This window comes from Trypanosoma theileri (assembly GCF_002087225.1).
Source record: "Trypanosoma theileri isolate Edinburgh chromosome Unknown TM35_Tth_7_V1, whole genome shotgun sequence".
In the NCBI taxonomy this organism is placed as follows: Eukaryota; Euglenozoa; class Kinetoplastea; order Trypanosomatida; family Trypanosomatidae; genus Trypanosoma; species Trypanosoma theileri.
Genome location: NW_021639849.1, coordinates 405,968 through 415,291, shown reverse-complemented (window position 1 = coordinate 415,291; position 9,324 = coordinate 405,968). Strand labels below are relative to the sequence as shown.

The following is a 9,324-nucleotide window of genomic DNA, read 5'->3' as shown; positions in this document are numbered from 1 at the left end:
CATCATCATAATAATAAAAATCATAAATCAAGCGATGAGTTTCGGAGAACCAAACCTCCCCACACACATCCTCACTCTAGTTTTTGAGGTAGTTAACATCTACAGCTTCTGGTAACTCTACTTGTCCCTCGTTTTCTATAGCGCTCACGGGTTCTAAAAGAGCTTCCATCTCTCCTAAAATATCACGATTCCAACCGCTTACAACAGAATACATGGGAATAGGAACTGGACGCCATTCAGTAAAAGCGGACTGCGTAACTCGTAATAATGCCACTGCTGTTTTGTAATCCGTAATTCCAGAATTGTATTTTGAAAGTGGACCTTTAGCATCATCTATAAGTCGTTTTACTTCATGAACAATAGATTGAACATTATTAAAACAGTTTTGTAACATATGACGTTGTTGTCCACTTTTATTTTCTACTTGGGCAAGTAAATCTCCTTCTAAAGAATTTAATTTTGTATGAATACGTTTAAATTGTTCACGAATTTCTTCTCTTCTTTCTTCTTCATTACGATTAATATCTTTTTCAGCAGAATGGAAAAGTTCAGTTACAGTTCCAATTTCATTTGTAAAGGTTAAAGCGTTTTGTACCCATTGCTCAAGTTTTTGAGCTTCATCTTTAAGGGCTTCTACCACCAAAACACAATTTTCTTTACCATATCCTTCATAAAATAAACAATGACTACAAAGTAATCTTTTTTCTTCTGGTGACCAAAATTCTACCTCTTTCCCCTGATGTTTATGACAAATAAATGGAATATTATTATTATTATTATTATTATTATTAAAAGGTTCAGAAGTTTTATCCTCAGAATTATTTAAAGCTTGTAATTGATCTTTCATAACTCTTGGTAAAGAAGAAGAATTAGAATAATAAATATCATTTTTTTCATCCTTTTCCACTTTTTTAAAAGAATTTTGCTCTCGTGAAGAATCTACACTATTCACTATATTGGAATAATTCAATTGACGAATATCAGGTGATTGAATACTTACAGCAAAACGAGGAATAAGTTGATCACGATGAAATACCACAAAAGCATTACAAGGAATAACTCGAATACTATCATAACCATCATTATTAAGAGAATTAAAACATTCTTCCATAGGAAAGTGTTGTAAAAGTCGAATTTCTTCTTCTTCAAGACGACGAGATTTACCAACAGCGGTATCAAATGCAACAAGAGACCAACCTTGACGTACTAACTGCATTAAAGGTTCTTGAAGAAATTGTGCTGCAGTTCCATTATCACGATAAAGAACAATTCCACTAGAACATAATAAATCCTTATCATCTGAATTTTTTAATTGGTAACCATTCTTTAAATTATCTAACATTTTTGGACTACAAAATTTCCATAAGAGTTCTATACTACCTACAGGTTTATGCATGGCCGCTAATCGTTCACGAAAACTTTGCATTAATTTACGTGAACGTGGAATCTCTGTTACTTCTAGAGGAGAAATTAAAGTATCATTTCCACTTACATGACGAAGAAAAGTACCTGCCCGTGAAAGTACCACAGTTGTAGGATAAGTATGTAAAACTCCTTGTTGAGAAGTAGTGGAAGGTTCAACTGAGAAACCAGATGGTGCCGTCGTACGTGGAGGAACATTTAATAAGACTTCATTATTTTCACCAACTCCAGAAGAAGAAGAAATAATAGGAGGAATATTTCCAACTTTTCCTCCTTTTCTTTCATACATTTTACATTCCTTGAAAAGTTCATTTACTTGCTGAGGGGCAAACCCACAAATTTCTTCAGCAACAATTTGAAAAAGACTGTCATTCCCAATTAAATCTTTTAGAGTATAACCTGCTGAAGTAAGTCTTTCGTTAAAGACACGCCATAAATCACTCATATTTTCTTTTTTTCTTTTACTTTCAAGAGAAATAATAATACAACTACAACACAATCACTCCTTTCTTTTCAACTCTATTATTATTCTTTTTTTTTCTTTTCTTTCTTCCCTTTCTATTTTGTGCAATAAGAAGTACAGGTTTACCATCATGAGAGGCAAGAAGAAGAAAATAAAAATAAATAAAAAAGAGAAAGAATGGTAGGTGTATAAGATAAACAATTAAATTCTGAGAAAAAAAAAGAATAAAGAAAAAAAAAATTAGTTCATCAATAAATAAAGAAAAAAAAAAGAAACGAAAAAGGAAGTGTATTTACTATACATATATATATATTGTTTTTGCTAATAATATAAGGTCATGACATCAAACTGATTCCACTGAAAAAAAAAAGATAAATGAGTACAAAAACAGAAAAAACAAAAGACAGATAAAATGAAAGAAAAAAAAAAAAAAAAAAAACGGAATAAAAGAAAAAAGGAAAGGAAAGATATGAAGGCATATGTAATGCGTTTTTTTTTTTAAAAAAAAAAAAACAAAGAAGAGATCTTTTGATTTACCTACAAAAGATTTTCTTGTTTTTTTTTAATACGACGCTTTATTCGGGCGTACTCTAAAGCTAACTGTTCCACTTCCTGCACCAACATTTCCTTTTCAGTGTACCCATTAAGACGAGTTTCTTTTTTACACCTTGTTGAAAAGGTGGCACTCTTATCTTCTTCATAGTTTTCAAAAAAGGAATTATTAGTATTATTACTACCATTACGAGACTGTATAGCTCTTTTACAAGGTACATCTGTTCCAGGTTGTCGACTCATAGAGACAGCAATTGAAGTACCTGAATCAAGAGGAGGGGGAAATAAATCAACATCATTTCCAGTAATTAATGGAGGTGTTTTATTATTATTATTATTATTATTATTATTATTATTATTATTATTTTGTATAGGTTTATCTTCTGGAGTTAATCCATATGAATTATTCATAGTTTTCCTCTCTAAAGATGCTAACATTTGAGCAACTTTAGCTTCACGCTCTGTAGCTTTGAATAAGGCATCACTTGCTACCCTTAAACGTTCTTCACATTCAATCTTTTCTTCTTTTAATTTTTCAATATTTCTATCCATTCTACGACTTTCAGTGGAGATTTTTTCTTGTACAGGTAAAGATGATGATGAAACTTTAGAGGTATCTGTATCATATCCATCTTTACTCATTTTCTGAAATTGTTTCCTAAGAGAAATAACTTCCGTCTTGAGAGGACGAATAGATTGTTTTAATTCAAAAAGATATCGTCGTTGTTTTGAATCACCATAACCTCTCATTTTAGACGCTTTATCCGCTATCGTGAGAAATTCTTCCAAATCTGTTACTTTATTTGCCGCCCTTCGTTTGCCTTGACGAGCCTTTTCTAAACGTCTCTTCATTGATGTAATATCTTTATTACTTGGCAACATACTAGTAGAGACTTTAAGTCTTTCTTCCAATTCTTTTTTTTCTATAAGAAGTCTCTCTAAACATGCCTCTTTTATTCGCACCTTCTCTTCCTCATTCATAACATGTTTAAGAAGTCGATGAGTTGCTGATTGTTTTCGTAGAGTTTCCTCCCGAATCTGTGCAAATGGTGGAGTACTAAGAGGCGGTTTACCCACCTCACCACTCTTCATCCCACTATGAAGAGGATAATTCCTCGCTTCTCGTTCCTCTTCCTCCTCCTCCTCAGGGCCCATCGTCACTAGCCAATTTATTTAACTAGAGAGACAGTGTATTTTTTTTTTTTTAAAAAAAAAGAAGGAAACAAAAAAAAAAAAAAAAAAAAACAGAATTAAAATATCACAAAATTCAGAAATATAAACAAAGAAAAAAACAATTATCATCCATCGAGATGAATTTCTTTAACAAAACCACTTCCAATAATAAATTAAAAAACAACAACAACAACAACAACAACAACAACAACAAGGAGTACACACCATGTGAGTAAGAGAACACTGGATATCATATAGGGGGTAAAATATGAAACCACGTGACTCAGTTTCTCTTCCTTTTCTCACTCTCTTTCTTTCTTTCATTTTTTTCCCCAAGCTCTGCACTGGAGCTACAGAAAAAAAAAGAAAGAAATAAAGGAGGAAAAAAAAGAAAAAAAAGAAGAAACAAAAAACATAAGTGAAATAAGAATTCTGTACGTTAAAAGCTATAGCTGTCGCATCAAAGTATCCTTGCAATAATCAACTTCAAAATCTTCTAAATCCTGTAAATTTAGAGTCAATGTCCATAATCCATGAGCTCGTACTTGTCGTCCTTCACTTACTGGGGCATTTGCCATATTAAGTGGATCCATAGATTTCGTTACGGTCCACTTACGCTCTAGTGAAAGTTCCTCTCGAAGAGATTCTTGCATAAGATTTACTATTATCCGACCCACTGGTATCGCCTCCCATGTGTGATCTGACTGTTTGCGTTTAATCTTTGAAATTCGCTTTTGAGAGTCCGCCTCCTGCACTGCCCATGCCGCCAAGTGAATATGTCTTGGTCCCTCACAAGATCCAAATATCATATAATCAAAGTTACTCGTTTTAGATGAAACATCTATGGCACAAATATCGCGAACTTTAAGGGAACGCAATACTTCTACAATTTCTTCAACATCTTCTATAAGAGCTTTATCGGCATCTTGCCAAGTTTCATCAATGGCTCCATCCACTTCCATTCCAAGAATCATCTCGGCAAAAATCTCATCATCATATGGAAGCGGTTGGTCCTCACCACTAACATCATGATCATTATTAACAGAAGCACCAATACCACTACTACTACTACTACCATTGTTGCTATTGCCAGTATTATCCATTGTACTAACCCCATTATTATTATTATTATTATTATTATTATTATTTAATACACAAATTGATCCATCAAGTGGAGAAACAGCACTACGGCTATTCGGACGCAGTTCCATTCTCTCCTTTCGTGATTGTGTGAGTGGTATATTAAGTCTTGAGTACTCCTGCCCTTCCGGGACCTCCGGCTCCCGAATAACGCCAAGCACGGATTCCTCTTTTCCGCCGCTGTGAACACTTCTCCCATCTTTCTCCTCCTCGTCCAGGCCCAAATCCACAAAATCGGAAGAGAGACTTGAGAGACTCAAATGAGAGGCGGCGAGGCGGGCAGCGGCTGCGGAGGGTCGGCGGATGTAAAAACGTCGACTCCACCCGGCAATCATCACAGAAGTCTTTAAACACTGCCGCATATTATATATATATATATATATATATATATATATATATATAATAAAGCCTCAACGGAAAGAAGGAAAACAAGAACCAAGTGCAACAAACGCCTTACGCCTTTCTTTTTTTTCCCCTTTTAATTCGTCCCCTTCCCTCCCTTTCCTATAGTTAAACCAATGTAATTATCCAAAAAAGAAGAGTGAGGGAAAAGTAAATAAAAATAAAAAATATTAATAATATACACAAACCGTATATAAAGCGAAAGAAAACAACAATAACAAGAGCATCAAAGCCGCATCTCATAGAAATAGCGACAACAACAACAAAAAAGAAGATTGTTATCCTTTTCAACGGATTTCCTTTTGTTATTTTATCTCTTCTTCTATTTCCTTTTTTTGATCTCCATTCCCTTTTCCTAGTAAAATAATAATTCTCTTTTTTTTTCTTTTTTACCGATTATCCACATATATATCATTCACAATGAAATCAACGAAAATAATAATAATAATAATAATAATAATAATAATAATAATAATAATAATAATAATAATAAAACACTGACAGAAGTTTGCACATGCGACTAATCAAGAAAAGACATTTTATTCCCCTTTCTCACTACTTTTCTGTGGATTTTCGTAGAGCAAAAATCCCAAACAATGAGAAGAGAAAAACAAAAACAAAGAAAAAAAATGCCTCAAATTCACATGAAATATTTTTTAGACCGCAATTAACCATTCGGATAATGAACGAAAAATAAAAAATCACAGAGTAGAATTTAGAAGATCTGGTACTTTATAAACGAATTCCTACACACATGAGGAGTGCAGATTCACACTTGCACACAAATACGAATAAAGAAAACAAAGAAAAAAAAAATAACATCATCAAAAAGCTCAAAACATGAAGGCAACGAAGTGAAAGATATTTCACATGTGCATCTATTAAATTTATTCTACAAAGCCTTGATTGAGTAGAAATTTGTTTTCCTGCTGCTTTAAATGAACACACACAGAGAGAAAACACCCCCCAAACAAGAATCATAATCTAATGTATACAGATTTGTCAAACGTGAATGACAACAATAGCAATAGTAATAGTAGTAATATCTATCAAATATATAAAAAAAATACGTGTGAGTTGAACAGTAACAAAAAAAAAGAAAGAAAGCTTGAACGAATCAATGTTCATACTTGAATCTGTTTCAAGTAAAATTGTATGGCTCTGGCCATCTCCCTCTTGGCATATAAAATCTAATTTTACTCTATTATTTAAATTGATTCTTTTTATTTTTTCTTTTTCAAAAGGGAAAAAGAATGGCAAACCTATCTATATGGAGGTATTCCATTTTCCTATGAATACAAAAAAGAAAAAAAAAACGTAAATAACTGTAATAAATATTTTCTTTTCTTTTTTCATTTATTTCTTTAGGTTTAAAAATAAATTATTATTATTATTATTATTACTATTATTAATTATTTTTCTTTTTGCATTCATTTCATGATTCACGGTTCCCAATCCAGACAATGGAGCTATCATCCTCAATATCTTTAGGTCCTTTTTTATTATCACGGAGATCATTTTCACAAAAGATTCCCCCACCATTTTTACAAATCCAAACACCCTCATAAAGATTTCCCCGAATACTATTCCTTACCACATGTGGATTACCATTGGTAGTAACGAGAATACCTGCATTACTGTTTTCTGTTAATTCATTACATTCAATAAGACCGGCTCCATTCTCAAATACGTAAATACCCGCCTCTTTTCCGCAAGATATAGTATTTTTCGTTACTTTAGGTGAGGCACGGGTTTTAATGAGAATACCCGCACGATTATTTTGTCTAATATCATTATCGGAAATAATAGGAGAGGAACCATCACAACAGAAAAATCCGGCTTGTCCATTCCCCACTATTCGGTTTCCACGAAAAATAATATTAGCATCCGTCCCTTTGGTGACCACACCACATCCTCCATTATTGGCGATAAAATTATCCTCCACAAGACCAGAGGCATCTTGACAAAATATACCCGTTTCGGCTCCTTCAGTGATATGATTTCCACGAACTCGTGCGGAACTCTTTTTTTTAAGTAAAAAGGCGGCAAAATCACAGTTGGTGAAAGAGTTCTTCTCAAATAATCCTCTACCGCCTTCCAAGACGACAATACCGGCAGTTTTCACTTGAAGAATTAAACAGTGAGAGATAACAGCTTCCACATCCGCCGCTACACTTATACCACTACCAATACAACATGAAATACGACATTTTGTAATTTTCCATTCTCCTCCATTGATAGAAACAGCAATAGGGCGTGTAGACTTTTTTTGTACTTTTTCAGAATTTTGAGATTCCGCCGCTGAGGATTTTCTACCAGCATGACGTATAATAAAATTTTCAATCGTTCCACGTCCTGAAGTACATGTAATAGCAGAAGAAACATCATCTACTTCAATAACAGGAGATGGATTTTCACCAATAAGTTTTATATTATCTGGTAAATGATCTCCCAAAATAAGTGGATTTTTATGAATAGTATTACCTGAAACTACTATTTTACGTATATGCGGCATATGTTGGACTGTTGTTAAGGCAGCTGTAATGGTAGGACAATCTTGAGGGACACGAATAGCGACAGTATTCATACTTCTTAATAAAATACTACTCGATTGATCCGTAATAGAAGTTCCACAAATAGAATTCCCTCCTCCTCCTCCAGCGGAAGAAAAAACTGGAAATACAAAACGTGAAAAAGTATTACTAGCACTACAATTATTTGGTTTTCGTTTTAAAGGTGGTAGGCTATTGGAGTCAAGATCCGTTAATACATGTGGTTTGGTAGATTGACTACAACGTAAAAGACTTAATGAATTACGTTCATGCCCTTGTCGAGTATGATGTTTATGACGCGCCCGATCACAAGCCTCACAAAGAACTGCACTACAATTTGTACACGCTGAAACTGCTGATTCTACTTCACATAATTCACATAAGATATTGGGTAATTTAGGACAACTCATCCCTAATGAAATACTTGGAATAGATATTCCACAGCATTGATTGGGGGATATCGTTGTTGTTGTTGTTGTTGGTGTTGTTGTTGTCATGCCAGCGAGTCGATAGAGAATAGCGGCAGGTGAGGGACGACCTTCGGGAAATCGCTGCAGCATATCCCGTAAAAGTCCACCAAGTTTAGATGAAAATCCCATAGAAATAACTTGTTCCACTACTTTCTCAACCACCAGGGGATTTTCTAAAACTCGACTGTTAATGGGTTGATCACAAAGTGTTACTAATTCCAACATCACAACGCCTAAACCCCAAACATCTACTTTTTCATCATATAATTGGTGTAACATACGTTCAGGGGCTAAATATAACGGAGTTCCAACAATACTCTGACGACCCATACCAACTGCAGTTGCAAGACCAAAATCACCAATTTTTACATCCTTGTAATTATCAAAGAAAATATTGGTTGGTTTTAAATCTCGATGTAGAAATCCTTGTTCATGAATAAAGGAAAGTGCAGAGGCACATTGTTCCATCCAAGAAAGAATTTGTGCCTCTGTAATGGGATGTCTTCCATTTTCCATAAAACGTTGTTTAGCATCCCGTATCATACTTTGCATATCTCCATATGTACATAACTCCATTACAAGACATACACAGACTTCAGAGGGATTCATACAAAAGACATTAGAACTGTTCATAGTATCATTCTCAGGTTTAGTACCAGTAGGAAGACTATTCGTACTATACATACGACAGTTTGGTCCAGTATAAGATAATTTCGTATCATTTTTACTTGCCATGGTAAATTCTTGTTTTACTTCATCATTAGGAAATATAAGAAAGAAATCTACATACGAGACAACATGTTGATGACGAAGTTGTAAAAGAACTTTAATCTCTTCAAGGGCTTTATTTACTTTAGAATGATCTGCACAACGAACCACTTTCATAGCGAATCCCTTATTTGTCGGATTATGCCTCACATTAAATACAACACCCTCAGCACCATCCCCAATCTTCCCACATAAAGTGTAGTTCTCCATGAATGACTCTCACTTAACTGAATAGAAAGAGAGAAAAAGAAAGAAATAGAGAGAGAGAGAGAGAGTACGATATCCACAAAATAAGTTGGATTTTACACTTCTAAGAATTTTATTTTTGATATTTCTTTCTCTCTATCTATCTATATCACTGTATACAAGTGTGTGTGTGTGT

The 9,324-nt window shown here is 33.9% G+C and overlaps 4 protein-coding genes across 4 annotated transcripts; all 4 read right to left on the bottom strand.

Annotated features, from left to right (window-relative positions):
• Positions 1–76: 76 nt before the first annotated feature.
• Positions 77–1,867, bottom strand: TM35_000072920 (uncharacterized protein; the record flags this gene model as incomplete). Its single annotated transcript, XM_029023738.1, has 1 exon — positions 77–1,867. The coding sequence occupies one exon, from the start codon at positions 1,865–1,867 to the stop codon at positions 77–79; it is 1,791 nt and encodes a 596-aa protein (XP_028884934.1).
• Positions 1,868–2,422: 555 nt separating this feature from the next.
• Positions 2,423–3,592, bottom strand: TM35_000072910 (uncharacterized protein; the record flags this gene model as incomplete). The annotated part of the gene is made up of 1 exon (XM_029023737.1): positions 2,423–3,592. One exon carries the CDS (start codon positions 3,590–3,592, stop codon positions 2,423–2,425), a length of 1,170 nt encoding a protein of 389 aa, XP_028884933.1.
• Positions 3,593–4,056: 464 nt separating this feature from the next.
• TM35_000072900 (uncharacterized protein) lies at positions 4,057–5,112 on the bottom strand (the record flags this gene model as incomplete). The annotated part of the gene is made up of 1 exon (XM_029023736.1): positions 4,057–5,112. The coding sequence occupies one exon, from the start codon at positions 5,110–5,112 to the stop codon at positions 4,057–4,059; it is 1,056 nt and encodes a 351-aa protein (XP_028884932.1).
• Positions 5,113–6,587: 1,475 nt separating this feature from the next.
• Positions 6,588–9,152, bottom strand: TM35_000072890 (putative protein kinase; the record flags this gene model as incomplete). The annotated part of the gene is made up of 1 exon (XM_029023735.1): positions 6,588–9,152. One exon carries the CDS (start codon positions 9,150–9,152, stop codon positions 6,588–6,590), a length of 2,565 nt encoding a protein of 854 aa, XP_028884931.1.
• Between the last annotated feature and the right edge of the window lie 172 nt (positions 9,153–9,324).